This window comes from Mesoplodon densirostris, chromosome 14 (assembly GCF_025265405.1).
Source record: "Mesoplodon densirostris isolate mMesDen1 chromosome 14, mMesDen1 primary haplotype, whole genome shotgun sequence".
In the NCBI taxonomy this organism is placed as follows: domain Eukaryota; kingdom Metazoa; phylum Chordata; class Mammalia; order Artiodactyla; family Ziphiidae; genus Mesoplodon; species Mesoplodon densirostris.
The window spans coordinates 55,082,804-55,110,654 of NC_082674.1; the positions used below are offsets into that span (position 1 = coordinate 55,082,804).

The following is a 27,851-nucleotide window of genomic DNA, read 5'->3' on the forward strand; positions in this document are numbered from 1 at the left end:
CTGCGGCGGAAAACAGGCCGCGCGGGGGCGACAGCACCAACCTTGTTGGCAACCCCTCCCCTCCCCCAACCCCCAGGACAAGGAACGTCACTGCGTTCCACATTCTCCCCGACCCTCTGACCCCGAGGGCCCAGACCCCGGCCGGCCCGAGCGGCCCCGGCAGGTGCCAACGAGCCCTGGCTGTCCCTCAGGCCCCGCCCCCCCCGCGGTCGCCGGGAGCGGGCCTCGGTTAGCGGGGCCTGCTAGCCTGCGGGCGCCGGGACTAGCCGGCTACACCCGCACCCCAGCCGCCTCAGTAGGCGCCCCGGCCGGGCCGCCCCTCCCCCTGCGCCGGTGGCCAGGAGCCGGGCGAGGGGCTCGCGGAGGAGACTCTCGGGCGCTGATTGGCCGGAGCCGAGGGGGCGGGGCGGTGGGTGTGAAGGGGGCCGGCCCAGGTCTCTCAGAGCTCCCCCTCTCCTCCGCAACTGCGAGCTCCCTCATTACATCATCTTCGGCCCGTGGTCGCCGTGCAGGACTGGGCGCGGCGCGATCCACTCACCCCGCGGCTCCAGCCCGCTCTCCCGCGTCTCTCCTGGCCCTCCCCGCACCTGCTCCAGGGCCAAGACCGGGAGAGCCCCGCGGGCTAGCTGCCAGAACCCGCTAGGCACAGCTAGCGGACCTCGGCAGCTCCGCCTGATCCATTCATTGAGAGCCGCGTATTTTTCCGGAGCCCCAGTCCCCCGCCTCCTCCAGCTCGGAGCCGCGGGTAGCGCCATGGAGAAGAGCAGCGAGACCAACGGCTACCTAGACAGCGCCCAGGCGGGGCCTGCAGCGGGGCCTGGCGCTCAGGGGAGCACGGCCGGACGCGCGCGGCGCTGTGCTGGCTTCCTACGGCGCCACGCGCTGGTGCTGCTCACAGTGTCCGGAGTGGTGGCGGGTGCCGGCCTGGGCGCGGCGCTGCGTGGGCTCAAGCTGAACCGCACACAGGTCGCCTACCTGGCCTTTCCTGGAGAGATGCTGCTCCGCATGCTCCGCATGATCATCCTGCCGCTGGTGGTCTGCAGCCTGGTATCGGGCGCCGCCTCCCTTGACGCCAGCTCTCTCGGGCGCCTGGGCGGCATCGCCATAGCCTACTTCGGCCTCACCACACTAGGCGCCTCGGCTCTCGCAGTCGCTTTGGCGTTCATCATCAAGCCTGGATCTGGCGCGCAGACCCTTCAGTCCAGCGACCTGGGTCTGGAGGAGACGGGGCCCCCACCGGTCCCCAAAGAGACGGTGGACTCATTCCTCGACCTGGCCAGGTAACGTCCTCCCTTCCCCGCCAGCCAACACCTCGCCGAGTGCTCCGTGGGAGACGCCAGCTCTCTAATGCACTCTAGTTCATACTCATACACCCTCATATACTCCTAAGAGTTCATTCTTAACTGGCTGCTGGTGGCTCTTAACATTTATTAAATATCAAAATAACGTCTGGAGGCTTTGCAAATTGACCACACCTTTGCAGACGTCAGCCGGGGCGCACCTGACATTCTCAAGGATCGGTACTGCATCTTTTAGCAAGAACCAGTCCTACCGTTAGGTGGGAGTGTGTTAGGGAAGAGGCAGCGGTCTCACCTGTACTTTACTCCTTATGCTCTCTGGCTGCCTTAACTAGGGAAAACGTTCCAACCACGCCCCAATGTCCTCACCCAATTTTCTCCCCCAACGGTGCCCAAAAGCTTCTGGGAGCATTGGTTAAATTTTGCCTGTTGGACCATTCTCGCCTGTAATCTATGGCCTCTGTTTCAGCCCTTTGGCTGGTAGGAAGCTGGCAATTTTTTGAAGAGTTGTCAGTGGACCCAAGGATAACAAGGCTGGAATTAGTTGTGCAGGGCTCATTGCCCAGAAACATGCCTCTCCTGGGAACTTGGGACAGGTTGCTGTCAATCCCCATAGTCAGGAACATTGTAGAGTATTTTGAGTTTCAAGGGGCTTTATTTGTGGGAAGATGTGAATTCTAGAGAGGAGAGAGAAAGAAGCATCTTCACTTAGCTTTGCCTGCTTTTTGTGACTCTTAGAAGTTGCATTTCACCCCTTGAGATGTAGTGTAGTTTTTGTGGATTGGCCAAAGCCTCAGCCTCTTTTGGTTTCTCCATTAGCCCAGAGTTCACAGATGGGAAAACTGCAGCCTAGAGGCATTTACTGACATGGCCAGGTTCAGCTGAGTGAGGACCTCAGCTGGCTCCCCCTCCAGATTTCCAATAATTCTGGATTCAGAGCCTTGGACATATGTTTTGTCTTGAGTCACCGAAGCAAAGCTCCTCATTGCTGAGGCTGTGAAAAACAGCAAACTCTGGGCAAAGTGACTTGACTCCCTGCTGTTTCTATTTCTCCTTCTGGAAAATGTGATGACTGTCTGCCACTTAAGATTGAGAGTGTTCATTTAATTACTACAGGAATTTCCTGGCAGTCCAGTGGTTAGGGCTCTGCGCTTCCACTGCAGGGGACACGGGTTCAATTCCTGGCCAGGGAACTAAGATCCCACATGCTGTGTGGTGCAACCAAATAAATAAAATTACAACAACAACAACAACAACAAAAAAAAAACCAAAGGAATTTACATTGAAAAAATCAAAAAACAAAACCTCTCTGATGAGGGGGACCAAAAAGTTCTTAGCAAAACTTCTTACCAAAAAGACAGGTGGAGGTGGCCTATTAGAACTTTGATGAGCTACAGCGTTTGTCTAGTGTCTAGCAGCTTGATATTTGGAGTCTTTAAAGATCCTTAAGGTTTGAGGACTAACTTTTAAGTGGGTACTGAAAAAGTCTACTGAGGGTGAGAGTACCTTTGGCTTATTACCTTCAGCATATCAGTCAGGGAGGAAGGTTATGGGGTTAAGGGAGTCTTTTTTGCAGGGATTAGTGGCTCGGAGTGTGGATGCTCTGACCTGCTGGTGGTACCCCATAGTTAGTAGCGTTAGAACGCTAGTAGCGTTCTTTTATCTCCGAGAGAGGCAATGGCCAAGAAACAGGGGACGGGGGTGGGAGTGAAGGAGGGGTTACCTTATTCTACCAGCCCCAGAAGGGACTTATTTCCTGATCATGGTTTTCTAGTTTTAGATACAAACCCCTTCAGCTCCTGCTTCTGAAGTGAATGACCCATCCTTATGGCTTAGTGGTCAGTGTAAGTACAGACTTTCAGTGACTCGGGCCACAAATACAGGGAAGGACCAAGAGAACATTTGTCGTAGCTTGTTGGGGGTAGGTAGTGTTGCATAATGCTTCCAAGGGCCAAACTTCTTTAATCCAGCAGGTCATGGATAGAGGTAGGGAAGGTGGTATGGGGAAACTGAGACAGAGATTAAGTGATTTGCTCAAGGACACAGAGTGGTTTGTCGAAAGAGAGATTAGAAGAACTATGGGTCTCATGCCCCCTAGTTCAGGGCTCTATTTCTCCCACTCTTCCCTTCCCCAAGTCAACATGCCATAGAAATGAGGCCATGCTGGTGGCCTAGTCCCATCTCCGAAATGTTTGCTCTGATGCGCATGTAAGTGTACCAGGTAAGGGTATAGTCGGCTCAGGGCAGACGCTCACTTCTTGTAAGCAAAGGAGTTGAGCCTCTTCAGTGAAGGAAAGTGACTGTGCAGGTTGGATTTGACTCTCATTGAGCAGCTTTTGAGGAGAAATGGAGTCCTGAGCCACGTGGAAATGCTTCCTGGGTCTGGGGACTCTCTGGGTAAACATTTTAAAATTGCTTCCATCAAAGAGACCAATTTTATGGTTTCATAAAATTTTATGGATGCCAATTTTCAATTTTATGGATGCCAATTTTATGTGACTCCAGGCATGTTCCCTGGCAAAGGCAGGGCGCAGTCCTTTCTGCCTGTGGGCAAGTGAGTGAATATGAGATTCTGTGGGCAAACACCTCGATGATCCCGCAGGCCTGCCCCTGGTAACTGCCTAGAACTTAAACGCCTGGAAGGAGTGGGGTAAGTCTCAGGTGACTGATTGCAGCTGCCGCCAAGGCTTTGCTCAAGTCCACGACCTTTCCAGATCGTGGAGTGCCCCCAAACTCCCACTGCCTCTCTCTGCCATGATTTCTAATTTAGTTTTTCAAGATGGAACTACAAGTCAGAGAGAAATGAAGCTAACAGACACTGATTATGCCTTTTAGGAAATTCAGAATGCCGTTGCCAAGTGGTTTGATTTCGCAACACAATGTATTAGAAATAGCATAGCAGACTGGGGCATGGGGGTGAGGCTAGAGCAGGCCCTTTGCGAGCTGAGAAAGGACAGTGGACAGCAACTGGCAGGTGGGAAAGTCATGGTCTCCTCTTGAGCAGCCCAAGCACCATGCTTTGGAACCTGGAAGAGTACGGGACTCAGTACTGGGTGTGACCCAAAGTGACTTCTAAGCAGGTCTTCAGGAACCCAGTCATTGTGGAACTTCTTGGTCCCTAACAACGCTTACTGACTGTGGGTCCTAGGACATGTCCATACCTTTCTGTGCCTTGGCTTCCTCATCTTTATAATGGGGATGATGAGAGTGCCTGCCTCCCAGGATCGTGGTGAGGGTTAAATGAGTTATGTCTGTAAAGCTCTAAGAATAGGGCTGACCCAGTAGATGCTTGCTCATGTTATAAATGGGGCAAGATTACAGAACAGTTGTGTTTTTTTGGTTCACATGAGTTAATGGGGATGGCTCTCTCTTCATAGTCTGAAATAAATGAGAGTGAGTGGGAAGAAAAAGATGTTTGAGACCTCAAGATGACTTGAAGCTAATGTAGCCTTTAGGTATATTGGGAATCACATGGAGCCTGGAGAAAAAGGTGAACAGTGACTATGTTTTGAACTAATATAATCAACACTGTAGGAAATTTGGAAAATGGAGAAAATCAAAACTAAACACAGGGGCCTCCCTGGTGGCGCAAGTGGTTGAGAGTCCGCCTGCCGATGCAGGGGATACGGGTTCGTGCCCCGGTCTGGGAGGATCCCATATGCCGCGGAGCGGCTGGGCCCGTGAGCCATGGCCGCTGAGCCTGCGCGTCCGGAGCCTGCGCATCCGGAGCCTGTGCTCCGCAACGGGGGAGGCCACAACAGTGAGAGGCCCGCATACCGCAAAAAAAAAAAAAAAAAAAAAAAACTAAACACAGAAGAGCCTTCCATGCTGAAATGGGGCAGAAATCCCCACATATTCTTCCTGACATCTCAGTTTCTTTTTCCCCTGCATGACACATGTCTGGTCTCCAAAGTTGACCTCAGTTTTCTTCACCTGTCAATGGAAAGAATTCAGGCAACTGACCTCAGACATTCCTCTGAGTGATAATATTTGTGGTTTTCAAATGGAAAACCAGAGGCTTATCTGCCAATGAGGCAGGTAGCTCCTGGGCCCGGGACACTGTCTGCACTGGCAGCCAGAAGAATGGTCCTGGGCCACTGTCTTGCAGGAGGGGCTACCATGTGCCTGGTAAAGACAACTGAGATTTTGCCTGTCGCCCAGTTTTCTAGACTTTATTGCTTTTCTTGTGCTCATTTTCTCAACAGTGGACAGTGCTTGGAGCCTTTCCCTTCACACAGGGTGGTGCTAGGGACTTACCTTCCTTCCCGAGAACTGGGTGAATATGATGCCTCTCAGGCTGCAAAGAACACATTTCTTCAGTAGGTGCGAAGAAACCTGTAGGCAAGATGAAGACTCTTAGCGAATCTAACATGGATCCAAATTAATGGAGGTTTCTCAGCCTAACTAGTCACTAAAAATGGCAGCTTAGAATATTAAAAAAAAAATTCTTTAGCTCGACACCATGCCTGAATAGTTTAGAAAAGAACATAAACCCAGAGAGGTAGTGTGGATAGTGATGAAGAACAGACACTGAAGTCAGCTACCCGGTTTTGAATCCAGCTCTACCACTTACTACTTGTATGGACAAGTCATTTAGCCTCTCTGTACCTCAGTTGCCTTATCTGTAAAATGAGGTTAATAATAGTATAGCTACTACCTAGACTTGTTACGAGGATTAAATGAGTTAATACTTGAGTGTGTTGCTAATATTCTAGTGTGTCCCAGCCTCTCAGGGACAGCTGAGGGCTACTTGATAGAGAATGAGTGCTGCTCTTAGCTTTATTTCCTTAAACGTCCCCCACCCCAGGGTCCCAGCCTTAGCCTTTCAGGCTGGAATCTAAAACTGGATGTGGGCCTCAGAAAGAGGATAGGTTACTCCCCTACCCCCTACTGTCTCCATAGTGTGAGACCGTCACCCCCAGCCCTTCCTCTGCTCCCAGCCTTGTAGGGGGTACCAAGATCTGAAGGGGCATATTCCTGTTAACTGAACCTGTAACAATAAGCACTAGGGATAATAAATATTTATCAGGTGTACATAGAGTGTCGTATCCTGTTCCGAAGAGTCTTTGAAATTTTCATAAATTCGGTAAAGAATTTTTGAACTTAAATGAAAGGAAATACTTTTGGAACAGAAAAAGTATACCAAGCCAAAGTAAATTGTTTTACAGTCTTCTCATATGGAACAGGGAAATGCATACCACCCTTGACAATAGGATCAGAAGAACAAACACACCAGATGTATGAAGAAGGAACATTTCTGAAGTTTTTCATGGTGTGAGCTGCACCAGTCTGTACAGTACCACTAAGAGAAGTTCTGCTTTCAAAACTTCAGCCTGAGCTCATACCAGTTTTTCTGCTTCTTTAAGTACTGTGTCCAAAGGTTCCTAAAGCACCGGAAAGCCTCGTCCATTCATTCTCTCCCAATTTGGTCTGACTTGGGTCTCTGGATTTAGTAGTACAGTCTTGGCATTTTTTGCAAATGTTTTTGACTTAGACCCACTATGAGAAATACATTTTAAATAATGGCATATCCACATACAGGCACCTTCACTCCCACATATACAATCTGAAACACAAGTCCTACAAAACAACATTTTAAGTGTGATACATGCTGATCTTTTCTACTCTGTCTAATGTATTACATCTTTTATAAAATGCTGGTTAGAGCCAGGAAATTGATTCCATGGCCAACTAATGTTTGAAAAACTTTGGTCTAATGTGTATCTGGTATTATGTAATTCAAGGAAATTTCTCAGGGTCAAATAACAGAAAAATCACATATTTGAGGATTTAAATAAAATAAAGAACCTCAATGGTTAGAAGCACCCTAATACCCAGTGAAATTGAGTGCTGTGCAGAGGTAAGCTTGAGAAAACCATTTGATCCTTCTGATTTCCAGACCGTGGATGTCACAATTCCAGATCTCTACTATCTAATATGATAAACACTAGCCACAAGTGGCTATTTAAATTTAACTAGTTTAAATGTAAATAAAATAAAAAATTCAAGGACTTCCCCGGTGGCACAGTGGATGAGAATCCGCCTGCCAGTGCAGGGGACATAGGTTGGATCCCTGGTCTGGGAAAATCCCACATGCCGCGGAGCAACTAAGCCCATGTGCCACAACTACTGAGCCTGCGCTCTAGAGCCTGAGAGCCACAACTGCTGAGCCCATGTGCCACAACTACTGAAGCCCACACGCCTAGAGCCCGTGCTCCACAACAAGAGAAGCCACTGCAATGAGAAGCCCGCACACCACAACAAAGACCCAACACAGCACACCCCCCCAAAAAAAATTCAGACCCTCAGTAGCACTAGCCATATTTCAAGTGCTCAATAGCCACACAACTACCATATTGGACAGCATAAATATAGAAAGTTCTGTTGGAGAGTGCTGGTCTGTATGGAACATGAATGGTAGATATAGCAAATTGATGTCTCTGGGCACTAAATGAGGGGTTGAATTTGATCATTTCCAAGATCCCTTTCAGCTCAAATGTCCCTCATTTTGAAAGCCGAGATGGTTACTCTGTCAATGTGAGGAGCTGGGAAAAGTGCCTGGAGACAGAGCTCTGGGGGAGCAAAACTGCTTGCATGACGAGCAGCTCATCCCTGAATACAGGAGAGCTCAGGAGTAAGAAAAAGCCCGAGTTCACAGTAGCATCTTGTTTAAAAGTCAAAGGAAAGAGAGATAAGAAGAGTGCAGAGAGAAGAACAAAGTCAGAGGACTGACACACCTGACTGTAAGACTTGCTACAAAGCTACAGTAATCAAGACAGTGTGGTGTTGGCAAAAGAATAGACAAATACGTCAATGAAACAGAAGAGAGCCCAGAAATAGACCCACGTAAATATGGTCAACTGATCTTTGACAAAAGAACAAAGGTGATACAGTGGCACAAGAATAATCTTTTCAACAAATGGCGTTGGAACAGCTGGACATCCACACGTAAAAAAAACGAATCTAGACACAGCCCTTGCACCATTCACAGAAATTAACTCAAAATGGATCACAGATCAGGGCTTCCCTGGGGGCGCAGTGGTTGAGAATCTGCCTGCCAATGCAGGGGACACGGGTTCGATCCCTGGTCTGGGAAGATTCCACATGCCGCGGAGCAACTAAGCCCGTGCACCACAACTACTGAGCCTGCGCGCCTAGAGCCCATGCTCAGCAACAAGAGAAGCCACCGCAATGAGAAGCCTGCGCACCGCAACTCAGAAAGCCCACTCGCCGCAACTTGAGAAAACTCCCGCACAGCAACGAAGACCCAATGCAGCCAAAGATAATAAATAAAAAAAAAAAAAACTTCTTGGGCCTCCCTGGTGGCGCAGTGGTTAAGAGCCCGCCTGCCGATGCAGGGGATACGGGTTCGTGCCCCGGTCTGGGAGGATCCCATATGCCGCGGAGCGGCTGGGCCCGTGAGCCATGGCCGCTGGGCCTGCGCATCCGGAGCCTGTGCTCCGCAACGGGAGAGGCCACAACAGTGAGAGGCCCGCATACCGCAAAAAGAAAAAAAAAAAAAAAAAAAAAAACTTCTTAAAAAAGAAAAAAAAGTGGATCACAGATCTAAATGTAAAACACAAAACTGTAAAACTCCTGAAAGATAACATAAAATGACCTCTGGTATGGCAATGACTTTTTAAATACAACACCAAAGGCACAAACCATGAAGAGTAGAGAAAAATGTTTTGCCTTACTCCTGCAGCCTCACATGCTCCTGCCCCTGCTCCTGGCCTGTGGCAACCAGGGGAACTGAAGGAAAGGAGTGTGATTCTGTGGGTTCAACTCACTGCCTGCAGGCGATTCCTTCCAAAGGATCAATATTTGAGAGCTGAGTTATGTTATCTAAAAAGAGTTCAGTCATCCCATTGAATGTACGTAATTTTTTGGTTGTCAAATCTCCTTTGCAGTTAGCACTGTATCTTTTGTCCTAACTTTTTAAGCAATTTTGAGATATGATTTACCTACAAAAGATGCATCCATTTCAGGGGTGCAGTTCAATGAGTTCTGACAAATAGATAAACCATTTAATCACTACCACAATCCAGACACTGAACATTTTTGTCTCCCATGACCCTTCTCAGCAATTCCCACTCTTCATCCCTGGCCCCAGGCGGTTTTGGATAGAAAGTTTTGCTTTCTATCACTATGGATTAGTTTTGCTTTTTCTAGAGTTTCATGGTGATGGAATCGCTCAGCATGTACTTTCCTTTGTCTGGCTGCTTTTGCTCAGCACGATGTTGTTGAGATTATCCACGTTGTGTATATTAGAGGTTGATTCCTTTTTATTGCCAGGTAGGATTCCATTGTATGGATTTATCATAATGTTATTTGTCCATTCATCAGTTGATGGACAATTCAGTTTTGAGCTATTATGAATAATGCTGTTATTCATACAGGTCCTTTTTGCAGACATATATTTTCATTTCTCTTGGGTAAATGTCTAGGAGTAGAGTTGCTGGTTCATATGGTAAGTGTATGTTTAACTTTATAACAAACTACCAGAACACATCATGTTCTTAGGAACTTGATTTTTTGTCAGGAGTCACTGTTTTGACTCTAGTATTGAATATACCCCTCTGTTCCCATTGGATTTTATAGACTAGATATTGTAGACTGTCTGAAAACAGGTTGACCAAACAGTGGCTGTTTGGTCTAGAAGTTCTGGGTTAGGGTCCATTCTGGGTGAGACAGTGTTGGGTTATTGCTTATGCTAAAGACACCAGGCAGGTCAACAGCTCATTCCTGAAGGATGTGAAGTATTTGCAGGGGAAATCATCCCCCATGGAGAAGACAGAGGGCTTCTAACCCAGCTCTTTCCTTAACTTCCCTGTCTTCTTAGGGGGAGAAGCAGGTGGCCAGCTCAGTCTGAGAACTACTGTGGTGGATGCAGAATGGGCGAAACCTTGGCTCAGAGCCTGTTTCTGCTTCTAACTAGTGTAGCAAATGGAAATGAGATACCAAACTACTCCTACAAGACTGAGAAGGGTGCTTTGTAATGGAAATAAGAGGCAAATGTAAGTTGCTAGTCATCTACACACTAAAGAATAGTCAATACAAATGCCTAGTCTGTTTCTGCCTTTCTTTTAAAGTAAATATGCTTGTAATAGGAATCAAACTTAAGATCACCATTTTGCAATGGTTAATTCAACAGAAGATCACGTTTTGTCTGTTTAAATACAGGCGTGTACTTTCGGGTGTTCTCTAAGTATGTTAAAAGCAATTCAGATTTCATAGACAAGCAAGATGGGAAAGGCTGTGTTGCAGTCTCTAGATGCTGGCTGTCTATGGAAGCCTCCTGAGTGTTCTAATGAAGTCATTTTTGTGTCTCGTTAACCCTTTTGGTGAGTGTATTCATTATCTATTGTTGTATAACAAATTACCACCAATTTAGCAGCTTAAAATCACACATATTTATTATCTCATAGTATCTGTGGTATCAGGAATCCTGGCACGGCTTAGCTGGGTCTTCTGCTTCAGAGTCTATTATAAGGCTGCAATCAAAGTGTTGGCCCCAGCTAGGGTCTCATCTGAAGGCTTGACTGGGGAAGGAGTCACTTCTGAGGACTCGTGGTTGTTGGCAGAATTCAGTTCCTTGAGGTTCAGACTGGGAACCTCAGTTCCTAGCTGGCTGTTGGCCAGAGGCCACCCTCCATGTCTTGTCATACGGGTCTTTCCAATATGGCAGCTTGTTTCATCAAATATGCAAGCCCAGAAAGCAATAAAGAGTGTCTTCTAGCAAGATGGAAGCCACAAGTTTATGTAACCAAATCACAAAAGTGACATCCCATCACCTTTGCTGTATTCTGTTGGCTAGAAGCAAGTCATGCCCATTCCCCACCCCCCATGACACACACACTGAAGGGGAGGGTATTACACAAAGGTGTGACTACCAGGAGGCCTCTTAGACTCTGCTTGCCAAGCTGGGCTACAGTCAGACCTGCCTACCTCTGAAACCGAATGCATGTAAATAGTTGCCTAGAGATTCTAGTGCCATGAACAACTCAACCACAGAAGTAAGAATGAGTGGATAAGGTTGGCACAGATTGTAAAGGATGGTCTTTTACTCTTCTAGACTTATTCTTATAGGAAGTGGGTAGAACAAACGGATTATCAGTGGGATTTTCTTGTATATCATGACCAGCATCTGTACAATATATGATCCAAAGGAGGCCCTCAATAAAAAACTGTGTGCATGAATAGATTTTGGTTTCAAAATCTAGTTTAACTGGATCAGTTCTACTGCTCTCCTTTTATAACAAATATTTTATACTATCCTTCATCCTGAAATGAAATCCATAAATAGAATTTACCTACACACACATAATTTCAAACATCAATATGACTTGACTGTAATATAAAAAACCTACCAGCTTGGTGGTTACCAGAGGTGGGGGTGGAGAGTGGGAGAAATAGGTAGAAGGGGATATTATATATTTTTAAAAATAGAAATAAAAATGTAAGTATGCTATAAAGTTTTAAAAAAGAAAAAATACTAAAGGAGAGTAATTTATAATAAAAATAATGTCAGGATGTGAATGCTCTAAACCAAAATGGTTAGGTGCTTGCTTCTGAGTTTAGAGTCACCATTAATGGGACAGCTTTACATTCAGACTGATATTTAGCAGAACAAATGGCTGGTACCTGGCACTTCCCCCTGAACACACCCCCCCCAGTTCCAGGAATGCCCCCCAGTTATTACAACAACAAAACACTCCTTTGGATTTCACTAGTGGGCAGTGCCACTCCCCGTTGAAAATCACTGCACTAGGGCTTAGCCTCTAGGGGAAAGGAAAGTGATGCAATTATTCCAGTTTCCTTGGACACAGCTTACCTAAATATCCAGGGGCACCATGAGGGAGATGAGGATAAAGATCAGTGCCCTCAAAGTATCTATTGGGGCCCCGCAGCCGAAGCACAGTGGGTGCTTGGATCAAGCAGAAGATGGCAGTAAAAACTGGACGTGGGGAAAGAGGGAACCCTGTGTGTCAGGCTGTCAGGAATGGGCATCTTAAAGTGGACACTTTGAATGCCGAATTTTAAGAATACTGACAAAATGCTTTCTTTTCCAACAGAAACCTGTTTCCCTCAAATCTTGTGGTTGCAGCTTTCCGTACGGTAAGCTTGATGCTTTGCTAAAAATATGAAACTTTGGGGAGGGGTGGGTTATGTATAAATTACTGCTATAGAGTTAGGTAAGGTGGAACAGGGAGGGTTGTGTTGTTAACAACACTTAGTATCATTGGCCTAAAATTTATAGATATACCCCTGGAGTGAAAACAAACAAAACAACAAGAAACCAAAAATTTTTCCAAAATATCCCACTAGTTCCAGTATCTTTTCATATCACCTAATACCCTCAAATCACATTTTTGGGAGCTCTTAAATATTTTAGATTTTTTTTTTTTTTTTTTGGCTGTACTGTGTGGCTTGTGGGACATTAGTTCCTTGACCAGGGATTGAACTTGTGCCCCCTACAGTGGAAGCACCAAATCCAAACCACTGGACTACCAAGGAATTCCCTAGAATTTTAAAAAAATACATTTTAATCTTTTTTTCTGATTATAGGGATAACGTATGCTCCTTGCAAAAAATAAAAATAAAGTGCAAAAAAGTAGAAGAAAATAAAAATCGCCCATAATCACTACCTAGAGCTACCCATTAACATTTTGGTATACATTCTTCCAGTATGTTTTTTCTATACATGTGCACATTCACATGATTTTAAAATAATTATACTACATAACATTGTTAGTATGTACACGTGCTACACATATTGTTCTGTAACCTGCTCTTATTGTTAACATTTTCTCATGTCGGTAAATATCCTTCTGCATAAGTTATTGGCTGTATTCCACTGTATGAGAGTATCATAGTTTTACTCAACCAGTCCCTTGTTGATGGTTGTTTCCAGTTTTTCCCTAATTTTAGCAATTCTTCAAGTAACTCCCCTGCAGCCATGCTTTATATAGAGAAAGAATATAAAGGTCTAGATTAGATGGACTAAACTGATTGCCTTATTCAAGCCAAGACTTTTCTGTTTCTACTTACAGCCTCTCTTTAAAACAAACAAACAAACAAACAAACAAAACCCTGCATATAAACATAGCTGTGGCTTGTATGTATAATATGAGCTAGGAGAAAAATACAAGGTTTGCGGGGCTTTCAGTGCCTGGCACAGAAGGTGTGGGGTGGGTTTTGTTTGCCCTGCCATGCTTAATCGTGGGACAGCTGAACATCTCTGCCCGTCTGAAAGCTTGATAAGTCAAAGCTGAGAGAGACCAGAGAGGCCAGTTCAAAGCAAGCCTCTGGGTCTGAATCCTCTAAGGGGCTCCTCTTAACAGTTCAGAAGCCAGGTGTCCTTAGAAGGGTCAGGAAGGGTGTCTTATAACAGAGTCCCCTCAACGATAATGCATACTGCCCCAGGGAGACAACGGTGATGCGTCGGGCAGAAGTGTGTGAAGTCAACTGCAGGACCAGAGTTGGAGGGACGTTTCACCTCTGATGAGTGGTCTCCCAAGACTTAGCGCGAAAATGCTGTCTTGCCTTCCAGCCTTTGCTTTGGGGAGTAGAGGCTGAAGGCAGATTAGAAACAGATGCTGAAAAGCAGTCAGGCTCAAATAAGTTCTGGAACATAGTGGAGCATAAATAAATGAATGAAAATAAAATAACACATCGAAAAATATACTTCGGCATTGTGGAATGAATTCCAAGTTTCCCCAAATAATATGAACTCTAAGCTGTTTGAGGTATCAAACCATCAGCTTGAAAGTGTGCAGACCTTCTCCAAACCAGCGACCAGGGGACATAGGAAATTCTCCCCATTTCCCTGGCTTCCTAAATAACCAGAAGTCTGGAGTGCATGCTGCCTTGGTCTTAAGTAACTTTTGCACAGTCCTCAGAGGCCCTTGTCAGGCCAGCCAAGTGAGGAATGCCCAGAAGACCTGCAATGAAGAAGGACACAGTAGCAAGAGGCTCAGCAGTCCTCTCGGTTCCTCCAGGTGGTCTTCAGCTGTGAACTGAAAGGAGTTTTTCTTTCTCTCGTTCACAGTATGCAACCGACTATAGAGAGGTGACCCACAACACAAGCACTGGAAACATAACCCGTGAAAAGGTAAAACTTTTTGTGAGATCACTTGTGGCAAATACTTATAGCACAAATAATGCTTCATAACTGAAGGAGCATACGCGATGCCTGTTTTTCTCAGCTGGACTGAAGACTTTGGGGTTTGAATGGGCTGTTTGAAACACACGGGTTAGGTTTGCTCCTTTGGCCATTTACCTTGTTTAGTGGATCCATTTCATTGAATTGGAGCTACTGCCCCCTTTCTTAGAAAAAATAATTTTATAACAGCCCTTCTGCTATTCTGAAATATAATTAATAGGTGATTTAACCTGTGCCTGCACATAGAATTTGTCTTGGGGCTTTAACTCACTATAACCATCATTCATTCACAAGTTTTTTTTTTTTAATATAAATGTATTTATTTATTTTTGACTGTGTTGGGTCTTCATTTCTGTGCGAGGGCTTTCTCTAGTTGTGGCAAGCGGGGGCCACTCTTCATTGCAGTGCGTGGGCCTCTCACTGTCGCGGCCTCTCTTGTTAAGGAGCACAGGCTCCAGACGCGCAGGCTCAGTAGTTGTGGCTCACAGGCCTAGTTGCTCCGCGGCATGTGGGACCTTCCCCGACCAGGGCTCGAACCCGTGTCCCCTGCATTGGCAGGCAGATTCTCAACCACTGCGCCACCAGGGAAGCCCCCATTCACGAGTATTTTTGAGTACCTGTTGTTTACCAGACACTGAGCTAAGTCCCAGCATTCACGCTATATAGCTGGAAGGGACAAGGGACCTCAAGAATTATTCAGTCCAGCCATGGAGCTGCCATGGGGAGAAGGAGGGACTTTGCCCTTCCCCACCCCCTAGTACACCTCCTTAGGGCTTGAGTGGCTCTGAGTCTTACCAGCCTTTCTTTGACTGAAGGAAAAGTTCTACTTTTTTAAAAAAGTCGAAAGCTATTAGTTTAGTCCATTTCACTTCATCTTGCAGATGAAGCACCTGAAGCTCAGAGAAGTTATTTAGTATCAGAGCTGGGACTAGGGTTCAGACTAGAACGGTGGTAAAAATGCTCTTTCGGTTTTTACCACGCTGACATGTTTCCTGTTCAGAATTTCATAATGTGTTGTGATGGAATAAAATGTTCCTCAAACATATGCTCAGAGTAGTGAGATTCAGCACTGCTGGAAAAACAGAATACATTATACCTGTACATTTTAAGTCAGTGATTTAGGAAAGAATATCTTGAAAATATACATGTTGATTCTGAACATCTTTTTTGAAATTCGTCAGTGAGGAGACTATGGTAAGAGCCTAGCAACAAAGAATTTGTTGACATGTAGGAGGCAAAGTTACAATCACTGACTCTTGATCTGAAGGACCTTTTCACCAATCAGCTCTTCTTTTAAAAGCAACCCTTTGAAGTGATTGTCCAACCTCTAGTTGAATATATCCAGTGATGATGAGCTCACTACTTTCTGCTTCAACCTAGGCCCATTTTGAACAGCTCTCAGAGTTAACAACTAGTTGAAGATTTTGTTTGTTGACTTCCATATCCTCAGACTCCATCTCTCCTTGAGTTTCCTGCCCCTTGATTTGTGAAATCACTGAGGGTTAAAGAAAATATGAGCCTTTCCTCCTTCCGGGCACAGTGTTTCAGTCTGGCAGAGACAACGAGCAAATGCATTCTTTTTTTTTATTTTACAAATTTAATCAGTTATACATATACATATGTTCCCATATCCCCTCCCTTTTGCGTCTCCCTCCCACCCTCCGTATCCCACCCCTCCAGGCAGTCACAAAGAACCGAGCTGATCTCCCTGTGCTATGCGGCTGCTTCCCACTAGCTATCTACCTTACATTTGGTAGTGTATATATGTCCATGCCGCTCTTTCACTTTGTCACAGCTTACCCTTCCCCCTCCCCATATCCTCCAGTCCATTCTCTAGTAGGTCTGTGTCTTTATTCCTGTCTTACCCCTATGTTCTTCATGACATTTTTTTCTTAAATTCCATATATATGTGTTAGCATACAGTATTTGTCTTTCTCTTTCTGACTTACTTCACTCTGTATGACAGACTCTAGGTCCATCCACCTCATTACAAATAGCTCAATTTCATTTCTTTTTATGGCTGAGTAATATTCCATTGTATATATGTGCCACATCTTCTTTACCCATTCATCCGATGATGGACACTTAGGTTGTTTCCATCTCCGGGCTATTGTAAATAGGGCTGCTATGAACATTTTGGTACATGTCTCTTTTTGAATTATGGTTTTCTCAGGGTATATGCCCAGTAGTGGGATTGCTGGGTCATATGGTAGTTCTATTTGTAGTTTTTTAAGGAACCTCCATACCGTTCTCCATAGTGGCTGTACCAATTCACATTCCCACCAGCAGTGCAAGAGTGTTCCCTTTTTTCCACACCCTCTCCAGCATTTATTGTTTCTAGATTTTTTGATGATGGCTATTCTGACTGGTGTGAGACGATATCTCATTGTAGTTTTGATTTGCAGCAAATGCATTCTTTAATTCTCACTCATCTGTTGTAAACTTAGACCCTTTGTCCCCTCTGATCCTACAGATCCCCATTGGCACCGAAATTGAAGGTATGAACATTTTAGGATTGGTCCTTTTTGCCCTGGTGTTAGGAGTGGCCCTGAAGAAACTCGGCTCTGAAGGAGAAGAGCTCATTCGTTTTTTCAATGCCCTCAATGAGGCGACGATGGTGCTGGTGTCATGGATTATGTGGTGAGTGTCACCCTGCCACCTGCTGTCCTCTCATTTCTCCTGCCATCCAGAAAAGAACCTGACTTAGCTGTTCTAGGTCACCCCTATGGGGCCACCTGGACCAGTGCTCTGTATGTGGTTGACGTACCACAGGCCAGTCTTGGTACAAGGGGTGAAGGACCTCAGAGAACTAGGCATGTGTCACGGTTACCATTCACTTCCTCATCACCCACAATGACCCCTGGGTTTTATCATTGGGGATTTATCTATGAGCCCCACCACCATCCCATATCACATGGGATGCCCATATCATCTTGTGGGGCAATGAATTCCATAAATTTGCTATCTGCTGTATAAAATAAGGCTCGTTTCACTTTAAAGGATAGACTTCAAGCTTCAGAAGGGCCCCTTCCTATAGTATTTTACAACATGGAGGGTAAATCCATCTTCACTCCGTACATATATGTAAACTTGGAATGGTCTTTCCTTTATGTGAATGTTTCTTTATGTAATATCAATGAAAGGGTAATTGTTTAATAAAAACCATCAGATTGATTTCTGGCTAACAAGGAAAAAGTTGACAAGATCTCTTAAAGTCACTTCTCAGAAATCATACCGATTTCAGTGCCAATGCCTCAGAAGCTTTATCCTGCTGTTTCACTCAAGCCAGACTTTGTGGGTTTTAGCTTCTACCCATTCGTTGCTGAGAAACTAGTTTATCCTTTTGTGCACAAAGCATCTTCCTTATTGTCAACCCTTAAATATCCCAGAACGCCTCTCTCTTAGATGGCATTGGGATGGCAGCTGCACTGATTTTAGGAGAGAAGCCTGGAATTTGGTAAGAAAGTTTGAGATTCGGTGGGAAGCCAAGTTCGGAGCCTCCCCTGGTGGTGTTTATCTTGCTTAACCAAATTTTCTTGCTCACCCCAAAATTCCAGAGTCTGACTCTATATTGTAAACATGACACTTTATATGACTGCTGTTGTTCAGGGGAAAAAAGTATTTTCAGAAAGGAAAAAATGTTTTCATCATGTCGAGTTCTTTTCCTGGCTTATTTTTTTAGTCTAAAATCCTCCCAAAGGTTGGATTAAAGGAAACTGCGCAAGAAAGTGATGTTCGTATGTTAAGACATTTGTTTTCAATCTGGAAACCAATTTACAGTCATTCCTTCAATGTGATGTATTAGTTACAGAAGCAGATATTTGGAAGGGCAGACCCAGCTGAGTGTCTTAACCGCAGTGAGAGATCTGTTGCCCAAAAATTGCCTATGCATGCGTAGGAAGTAGGAGTGGTTATCAGAGGATGGGGCTGGCTTGAGGATGGTCCCTAAAGATGTTGGCCTAATCTATAATGTTTTAATTTTTTGAAAGGAGAATGTTTTCATGTATTACTATGGGATTTTAAAATAATACTGCTTAGAATATCTCCGGGAAGAAAACTCAAGAAACCAGTGACATTGGCTCTCTCCTTGGAAGGAAGATGAGTACTTGGGTACAGAGGTGGGCGGCAGACTTCACCCTTTTGTACCCTTTAAAATTTGAACCGTGGGACACTATTATGTATATAATTAAAATTTACAAATAAAGTCGATAGTTATAAAATTCTGCCTCAATTTATATTAAATTCAAAACAGCAGACTTTTGTTCTTTGTAGAGCCCATAGTTCATTTCTTCCCTTCCTTCTTCCCATCCTGCCATTAAAAAAATCTTCACGCTCCAGGAGTGTTCCCAGAGGGTCATTGTTAATGACTTTTTCCCACAGAATCATGTTTTCCAAACCACAAAGAATTTAAAACTTCACAAAAGACCCAGCTTTGGCTCAATTCTGTATCACAGCAATTCTGCAAAATAGGTGTCTTTTGTGTTTCTAAGTTCTCAGAACAATCCTGAGCAAAGCTGAAAGTCAAGCTCACAGCCCCAGAGGCTTTGCTCTTGAAGAGTTCCTTGCTTTCCACTTGGGAGCCCATATGGTTGGTTGCATCCAGCTGTTAAGAACATACAATATCCAAGGGGAAAGAAGTCTGTGTCCTAGTCCTGACTCCATCACCGACAATGAGCAATCATGTTAGTTTTACTCAGTTTCGTGGCCTGTAAAATGGGCACGGTATACCCCCATCCTTTTCTGTTCCTTAGGGTCATCCTAGGGAGAGGTGAAGACCACCTAGTTGAGAGTACCTGCGTTTTGTGAAACGCAGGAAAGGCCTACATCTCTCAGCCCCAGCATCACCACCCTTACTTAACCAGTGCCCTTTGCTCATGTCCTAGGTACGTACCTGTGGGCATCATGTTCCTGGTTGGAAGCAAGATTGTGGAAATGAAGGACATCATCGTGCTGGTGACCAGCCTGGGGAAATATATCTTCACATCTATATTGGGCCATTTTATTCACGGAGGAATTGTTCTGCCACTTATTTATTTTGTCTTCACGAGAAAAAACCCATTCAGGTTCCTCCTGGGCCTCCTCACACCATTTGCAACAGCATTTGCCACCTGCTCCAGGTGAGTGGATTTCAGGTGCCCTTGGCTGCTCTGAGCTGTATTAATATGGAACCAGATGAGCCTGTGGTGGATGCACAACCATCATCTTGACATATTTTGATTTCTTGAAGACTCTAAATTGGTGTCATCTGATTTTTTTGTACTACCAGCCCCACAGGTCTTTGGAAGTGGATTTTTAGGATTGCCAGAATGAGGGATTGCCTCATTCCCTTCTCCTTCTTGCTGCTTAGAGGTCAACTGGACCATTACTTAGTCCAACTGTGGGTCTTCACCCTAATTAGACCTCTGCCTAAGTGTAAGAAGGCAGCTACTTAAAACGCATTGCATGGGATTAAAGATGCAGACCTACTAGAGAATGGACTTGAGGACACGGAGAGGGGGAAGGGTAAGCTGTGACAAAGTGAGAGAGTGGCATGGACACATATACACTACCAAATGTAAAATAGATAGCTAGTGGGAAGCAGCCGCATAGCACAGGGAGATCAGCTCAGTGCTTTGTGACCACCTAGAGGGGTGGGAGATGGAGGGTGGGAGGGAGGGAGAAGCAAGAGGGAAGAGATATGGGGATATATGTATATGTATAGCTGATTCACTTTGTTATAAAGCAGAAACTAACACACCATTGTAAAGCAATTATACTCCAATAAAGATGTTAAAAACAAAAACTGCAGGGAAGTTTCCAGAATGATACCTGCCCAATTCTTTCTCCCTTTGGATGGGTGAATTATTTCCTAAATAAGACCAAGGCATCCTGGTGAGGGATGCATGCTCAGCTCTCTAGGAGTCCACAGTATTGTGGGATTATCTCATTTAGCACAAAAGATGGACCTTGTCATTATTTGAAATCCTTCACACAAAAATTGGGCTTTCCAAATACATTAAAGGAAACTTTCAAAGGATGGCAGCACATCGTTTCACTCACATATTTAGTTTTTGCCTTCTTACTGCGTGTTTCCTCCCATCCTGACTGGCTATGTATATGACAAGGTAGTGGGGGGAAAGAATGAAGCAGGTAAGTGTCTCCAGCTTAGGCAGAAACAAACCTACTCTCAACTGTGCCAACCACACCCTGCAGAATCTGCCGAGCCCACTGGAGAGAGCGGGTCTTATTCTTTGTAATCTAGAAAAACAGTTACTCTTTCTAAACTCTCAGAGCCATCTCGGCTTCTTGGTCTAAAAGAAAAAAAAAATCATAGTTTGCCTTTTACTTTTTGGGAGGAAAAACATTCAAGAGAGGAGACGCACATTTTGTACCATGAGACAATGTGTGGTTCTTGAGAAATTTGGAACAGGGGTATCCAGGTTAAAAAAAAAAAAACGGGTAAATCTAAGGAGTCCAATTGTGAATACTTTGGGAGTTAACAAAACCCCACATGTGACAGAAACTTTGCAACAATTCTGATATTTCTCTTATTTCAAGGGAAGAGTGCCATAAACTAGGATGGTGCCAATTGCTCTGTTCCCAGGTCCGAGCTGAGTACTATGTTAACCTGGCGAGGAAGGACTATTCTCATGGTTGGTTGTTTGCATTTCCAGCTCTGCAACCCTTCCCTCTATGATGAAGTGCATTGAAGAAAACAATGGTGTAGACAAGAGGATCAGCAGGTTCATCCTCCCCATCGGGGCCACTGTGAACATGGACGGCGCAGCCATCTTCCAGTGTGTGGCCGCAGTGTTCATTGCCCAGCTCAACAACGTGGAGCTGAAAGCAGGGCAGATTTTCACCATTCTGTAAGTTCTGTGGTCTTTCCTTCATCATTAGGCCTGGTTCAAAACTTGAGGTCTTTTTCTTGTGATTTCCTTAGAAAAACTTTGTGAATACCAATCTCACCATGAGTCGGGTGTCTCATTTGTAAACTGAGAACAGCGTGAATTCATTACTTGAAGAGGGTGAAACCTCTCTCAAGGGCACAGCTGACAGACTCTAGGGTTGTGTGGTCTTCAGTTTCCAAGCCATGGTTGCCATGTTCTGCATGTCTCTGTGCCCCCTCATACTCTGGGCTAATGGCTGATCCTGCTGTCCCATCCCCTAGAGTGACGGCCACAGCATCCAGTGTTGGAGCAGCAGGCGTGCCAGCTGGAGGGGTCCTCACCATCGCCATTATCCTGGAGGCCATTGGGCTGCCCACTCAGGACCTCTCTCTGATCCTGGCTGTGGACTGGATTGTGTAAGTAGCAAGTCCGAAGGGCACCGAATAAAAGAAAGTCTGTAATGAGCTCCCTAGAAGCTTGGCGCTCCACTGGCCTGGGGCATGCAGAGAAACTTAAAACATGTCATTACTGAGAACTTGCTCAGAACATTCAGGAAAGCCAGGGGCCCAAGGGACTGTGGAGATTGTTGGCTGCATAGGGGTCATAGCCATTGGAGCAGCGAGCCTTCGGGAATGATCATCCTTGGCCTGGAACGTCCAAGGAGTGATTTCTGCAAGGGGAGAAAAGATGAGCCCAGCTAATGCGAATGCCATGGCTTGGGCTCAGGAGTGGAGTTAGGAAGGAACTGTGATCCAGATGACCATTACCAGGGCTCCCACAAAGACACAGAACAGTTTCTGAGTGTTGCTTCCTTGAGTCCCATGATACCTTTCTCAGATACAAACAATACCTGTTTTATAGGGAAGGTCCGCTGAGGTACTGATGTTGGACAGTAGAGCCTGTGAATAAGAAAATGAACACTGGAGCCCGGGTACCTGGGTTCAAATCCCAGCTTTGCCATTTACTAGTTGTATGATATGAACCATCTGTGCTTTGGTCTGCCCATCCGTCAAATGGGGATAAGAACAGAACCTACACCAGAGTTATGGTGGAGACTAAATGCGTTAACACATGCACAGCACATAGAAGAGTTCTAGGCACATGGGAGAGCGTTCAATCAACACTGGGGAAGAAAGACACTCCTGGCCAGGCTAGTCAGCGCTGGGCATAGGATACCCTAAACACTGGAGCCTGGCCCTGGGCTCGTGGCTCTACCCATGGTGGTTGGGAATGGTGGTTTCCAATCTTGTGTTTAAGCCCTGGAGACTTGAAGGGGCTTCTCAGAATCCCTACAGCTCCTCGGGGGTGAAATTGTGACATGTGCCTTGGAGACCCACCTTGTCCAGAGAGCACTTGGGAGGGGACTCAGTCCCTGCGATGGTGTGTTGTGGCGAGCTGGAGGGGACCAGAGCTGCGTGTCTGAGGCCCTGCCTCCTTCCTCACCCCGCTGTTTCCTCTACGTGGGAAGTACAGTCACGAAGGGGCGCTTAGCCAGGACGAGGGACGCAGGGCGCCAAGCGGGCTGCCCAGGCGAGACCTGCAGTCACAGGAGCCCTGTACCACCGCGACCTCTGATTCCACAGCCCTCAGCTTCTCCAGTGCTGCGGGCAAGGTCACATTTTCCCCCTTTCTTCAGAATGGGCACAATACTTCCTCTGAGCCCCAGGGATGGGGGATGGTTATGGGGGTCTGGGAAGACAAGCTTCTGGAAAGGACAGCGCTGTTCTCTGTGAGATGGTGTTTGCCACCAGCCAGGGAAAGCATGTGGAGGTTACAATTCAGTAGAGATGCAGTGTCAAAGTGAGACCAAGAAGGCAGGTTCCCACAGCGCAACCGTGAGTGGGAGAGAAGCTGGACCCAGGACGGAATCTATGCGATCATCCCAGCTGTCTGTAACTTTTATACGATGGTGTCTCACACATGAAATGCATACATTGAAAGATTTCTGGAAGGAAACAGATCCAGAGTTCAATACTGGTTCACTCAGGGTTGTGGAGTATGGGGCGGGGGGGCGCAGAGTGAATTTTGTTTTCTCCTTTGTACTTTTCTTTTTCCCAAGTTTTCTTGAGGATCTGTTACTTTCATAAAAAGTATTTGGAGGGGCTTCCCTGGTGGCGCAGTGGTTGAGAGTCCGCCTGCCGAGGCAGGGGACGCGGGTTCGTGCCCTGGTCCGGGAGGGTCCCACATGCCGTGGAGCAGCTGGGCCCGTGAGCCATGGCCGCTGAGCCTGCGCGTCCGGAGCCTGTGCTGCGCAACGGGAGAGGCCACAGCAGTGAGAGGCCCGCGTACCGCAAAAAAAACAAAGCAAAACAGTATTTGGAGAAAATCACTTGAGCATCAAGTGAGGCCCTGTGCCCTTACTAGCTTGCTCTCCCTCAGTGTCACACAGCTTCCTGGTGGCTCAGCCCAAGGCGACATCCGCCCCCTGGTGGCTCCAGGCAGCATTGGCTGTAATGCCTGCCTGTTCTCTTCCCCCCAGGGACCGCACCACCACCGTGGTGAACGTGGAGGGTGATGCCCTGGGTGCAGGCATCCTCCACCACCTGAATCAGAAGGCGATGAAGAGAGGCGAGCAGGAGCTGAGCGAGGTCAAAGTGGAGGCCATCCCCAACTGCAAGTCGGAGGAGGAGACGTCACCCTTGGTGACACACCCAAACCCCACTGGCCTTGCGGCCAGCACCCCCGAGTCCAAGGAGTCAGTTCTGTGATGGGGCTGGGCTTCCAGCTTGCCTGCCGGGGATGCCCGCCCCATCGGTCCAGTTGGCAGACCCGGGCACCGCCTTCACTGACTTTTAGCCTCCCGTGCAATGCTTTGGCCCAGTCACCGGTTTGAGGATTACTTCTCAGCACAGGCATTGGGCTTCCCAGCGGGAACTGGTTCCCAAGGACCAGGACACTCTACCATTTGGCTTACCATGTCTAGGTGCAACTGTGTACACCCCAGCTCTGTTTGGAAACACACCCTCGAGCTGCTAGGCGCGGGGAGTAACAGGCTCATAGGAGCTGGTGGTTAAAGCTTGGAAGATGCACGTGTTACTTCATTGCACCCAGGAAAGCTCAGCATTGGGTGCTTTCCGGGCAGACCTGGACGGGTGGCAGTCATCTGTCGCATTGCCTCGTGAGCCACAGTAATTGGAAAAATTCCCAAATTCATAGCCGTGGCTGGAATTCTCTGAGCTGGGCCTCAGGTGTTGAGAGTCTACAAATCGGCGTGACTGGCTTCTGGGTCACTAGGCTGGAGGCACTGCAGGTCGTCGAGTTAGAAATACTCCATGGTGTTAGCACTGCTAGGGTCTCTGGTCAGTGGCACTAAGTAAACAATTACATTCTGAAGTCAAAGAAAGGAGGGGGAGTACAGGCTGCAGGGGAAAGGGAAGCCTGATCAGGCCAGGAGACACACACACACACACACACACACACACACACACACTCTCTCTCTCTCTCTCTCTCTCTCTCACACACACACACACACACACACTCTCTCTCTCTCTCTCTCTCTCTCTCTCTCTCTCTCTCTCTCCCTCTCTCTCTCTCTCTCTCCGGCCCCAGCCCTGGCCTGGGCTTATGTCAACACTGTGGTTCTACACCCACCCACTCTGATTTGGCAACAGGCCAGAGAAGGGCCCCCTCCTCTGGGGAGGTGTGATGTGTTCATCACATTCAGGACCCTGGCTGGTCTAGCAATAGGTTTTAATCCAACTAGACCCTCCCTAAAATGCTGCATTGCAGCAAAAACAAATATTTTCAAAACCCCACAAACCCACCCCTTCATTAGAGTGAGGTACCCCTGTTCCCAGATGCCCTAGCTTTGGCTGATTTCCATAGACTTGGTTTCCTTTCCCTCCAGGACATCAAAGTTTAAAATTATAAGCTAAATGGTCCACCTGATACTTACTGACTTGAGCTGAACCTAGGGGAGGGGGCTTTACGGAGAGAACAAGCATTGCCCAGGATAGGAAAGGAAAACCTAAAAGGCATTAGACTGCTATTTCTCTGTGGCTGTTGGTGTGTATCTGTGGGGTTACCTGCAGCAAGTCCTGGAGCCTCACTTTACCCCATTAGTACAATGGGGCTGATGTCACCTGCCTCTTACCTACCTCAGAGGGATTTGGTGAGGCAAACTGAGTGAATCCGTGAAAAACGACCATTTCGCATTTTGCTTCTTGGATATCAAGTGCTAACACCCCCGTACCCTCCTTACTGTTACCTAAGTGATACCTAAGTTCTCCAGGAGGCTCCTTCTTCTGGGGAGGACAGCTTTTACGAGCAGGGCTTTGTTCTGTGTGCAGGAGCAACTGTTACCACGTCACTTGTTCTCTTAGTAGTTTCTTGTTAGCATCAAATGCAGCCTTTTCCTGATGTCCTTCATCTTTTTGTGAATTAACTACCCCACCTCCCAGCACACTACTGGGTACCTGACCTCCCCGTGACTCCCACACCCAGGCACCATTTCTGCCACCGCACACTGGCCATTAAAACTCCCAAACTTTCAGCCTCACTCATTCCCTTGTCACAACTGGAATGGGGGAAGGGGGGACAGAGAGTGAAGCTCCCCTGTATTAAGACTGGGGGGCATGGACCTGAGCAGAGTGGGTGGGGAAGAACCAAGGGGCACAGAGCAGACCTGGCCCTTTTCCCTTCAGCCCTCTTTAAACCAACTAAGTCACTCCCGTCTCCTATGAAGCAGGAGTGACCAGGAGCTGGGCTGAGAGGAGCCTGGAAGGCTTGACCCTCTGGCTTGTTGCTGATGCCTTCTGTTTTCAAAGGGGAAACAATCACATTGATGGATCCCAAACTGCAAATGAACATTCACTATTTTTCAGGTGTCACTAGATCTCATCTTTCCTTCTTCCACATATATACATGGCTATGTAGGTACACATACATATATGCAGCATGTATGTGGGAGGTATACATGCGGGTAACATCTATATGTATGTGTGTGTGTATATGTTAGCTCCAGTCCGGGCGAGTTTGAATTTGGACAGAGGTGGACTAATTGCAAGTTGCATGTCTTTGGCATCCTGATTTTCCTGTTTCTAAAGGTGAATTTTACAAAACATGGACAGTAGAGCTGGATAATCAGACTCAGGGACTGCGCATCCTCTATCCTGGACCTGGGATTGCGGTGAGGGGAGCGCCGTGCCTGGGGAAGGGTGCTTCCTTGTAAAATCCAGATGGTGATTGCTCCCCCTCCCTTGGCTTTCTCCCTGCTTTTCTGTCTGCAACAGGAATCAGACCAGGAGTGACCCGGCTGGGGAAAATGCCACTTTCTCATTGTCTGAAGATGTCTCCCCTGCTCTTCTAACATGTTGTCGTAAATACTGTTCATCTCTGACTGTTTTGTATGTGTGACACTTGCCTTAAAACATAGCAGTCCTCAGAAAAGAATACAGCCTTTCTACTAGGATCTGCACGTTCCTTTATTCCTTCCTTGTGTTTTGAAGTGGTATTTACTGGTGGAGCTCTTCTAGGGGAGGGCCTGGGGGTGACTGAATTGATTGTTTTTCTAGTAGCGTTTAGCCAGCAGGACCCCCTGAGGCATGGCAGGCCACTCAGGTGGCAGAGCTGCTGCAAGACAGTCACTGATGTCACTTGCGGTGGTGAGCGTCCAGACTCCTGGGCACTAGCAGGGATCTTGAAACAGTGAGTGGTTTTGCCGCATACTTCCATAAAGTCAAGTCTCGTTAGGACAAGTAGGTCAACAGGCCTTAATTGACCATCTACTGTAAGCCTAGAGCCAAGCTGAAAGAATGCCCCAAGAACATTCTACAGACTTGGCTACAGTTCTACAGACTTGGCTCTTGGGGCATTCAAGTGCATCGGACATTCAAGTGCATCGGCAGAGGGGCCTACTAGTTGAAATAGATCTTCCTTTCTGTCTCTCCGAGGGGAAAAGGGTCAAACAAGGACATGCCATTTGTTGGGCTTGATGCAAAGGGCCACAGACTGGTTGGGAGCTTTCCTACCACTCTAGATTTTTTTAGCAGATTTAGGATTATTTGGAGCTAGACACGAGACTGAGATGATGGTCCTGGGATTCTTAGGGTGGTTTGTACAGCTGAACTTCCCCAGGTCCTAGGGCAAGACTGTCCCCTAGCTCCACCTTTAGAGGGAAAAGAAAACCATGCATCAATCTCAGAAGTGTTCCTTCTTTGAAAAAATTTTTTCAGCAAGTGTCCTGAGGTCAGTAGAGATTCAGTGGCTCTTCAGTTTTGTAAAAAATAATACCTTTATTGAGATATAATCCACACACCATAAAATTCACCCCTTCAAAGTATACAATTCAGTGGTTTTTAGTATATTCACAGAGTTGTATAACCATCACCACAATCTAATTCCAGATTTTCATCAGCCCAGAAAATAAACCCAGGACCTCTGACAGCCACTTACCTACTTTCTGTCTCTATGGATTTGCCTATTCTGGACATTTTGTATATATAGATACAAAATGTTTCTTTTATAGATACATCCCAGATAAAGAGAATTGGTGTTCAAAATGTAAACACTGCCCACCTT

At 46.4% G+C, this 27,851-nt stretch overlaps 1 protein-coding gene across 1 annotated transcript; it reads left to right on the top strand.

Moving 5' to 3' along the window:
- The first annotated feature begins 470 nt into the window (after positions 1–470).
- Positions 471–26,742, top strand: SLC1A4 (solute carrier family 1 member 4). Its single transcript, XM_060117306.1, has 8 exons — positions 471–1,280; positions 12,374–12,416; positions 14,350–14,412; positions 16,937–17,103; positions 19,347–19,580; positions 21,117–21,311; positions 21,614–21,748; positions 23,812–26,742. The coding sequence occupies exons 1-8, from the start codon at positions 754–756 to the stop codon at positions 24,038–24,040; spliced, it is 1,593 nt and encodes a 530-aa protein (XP_059973289.1). The 5' UTR covers positions 471–753; the 3' UTR covers positions 24,041–26,742.
- Positions 26,743–27,851: the final 1,109 nt, after the last annotated feature.

Excerpts from the sequence above, each read along its gene's own strand:
- SLC1A4 (XM_060117306.1), top strand. The coding sequence starts at position 754 with ATGGAGAAGAGCAGCGAGACCAACGGCTACCTAGACAGCGCCCAGGCG. Across the intron at positions 1,281-12,373 it reads TCATTCCTCGACCTGGCCAG|AAACCTGTTTCCCTCAAATC; the intron begins GTAACGTCCTCC and ends CTTTTCCAACAG. Across the intron at positions 21,312-21,613 it reads GGGCAGATTTTCACCATTCT|AGTGACGGCCACAGCATCCA; the intron begins GTAAGTTCTGTG and ends CCCATCCCCTAG.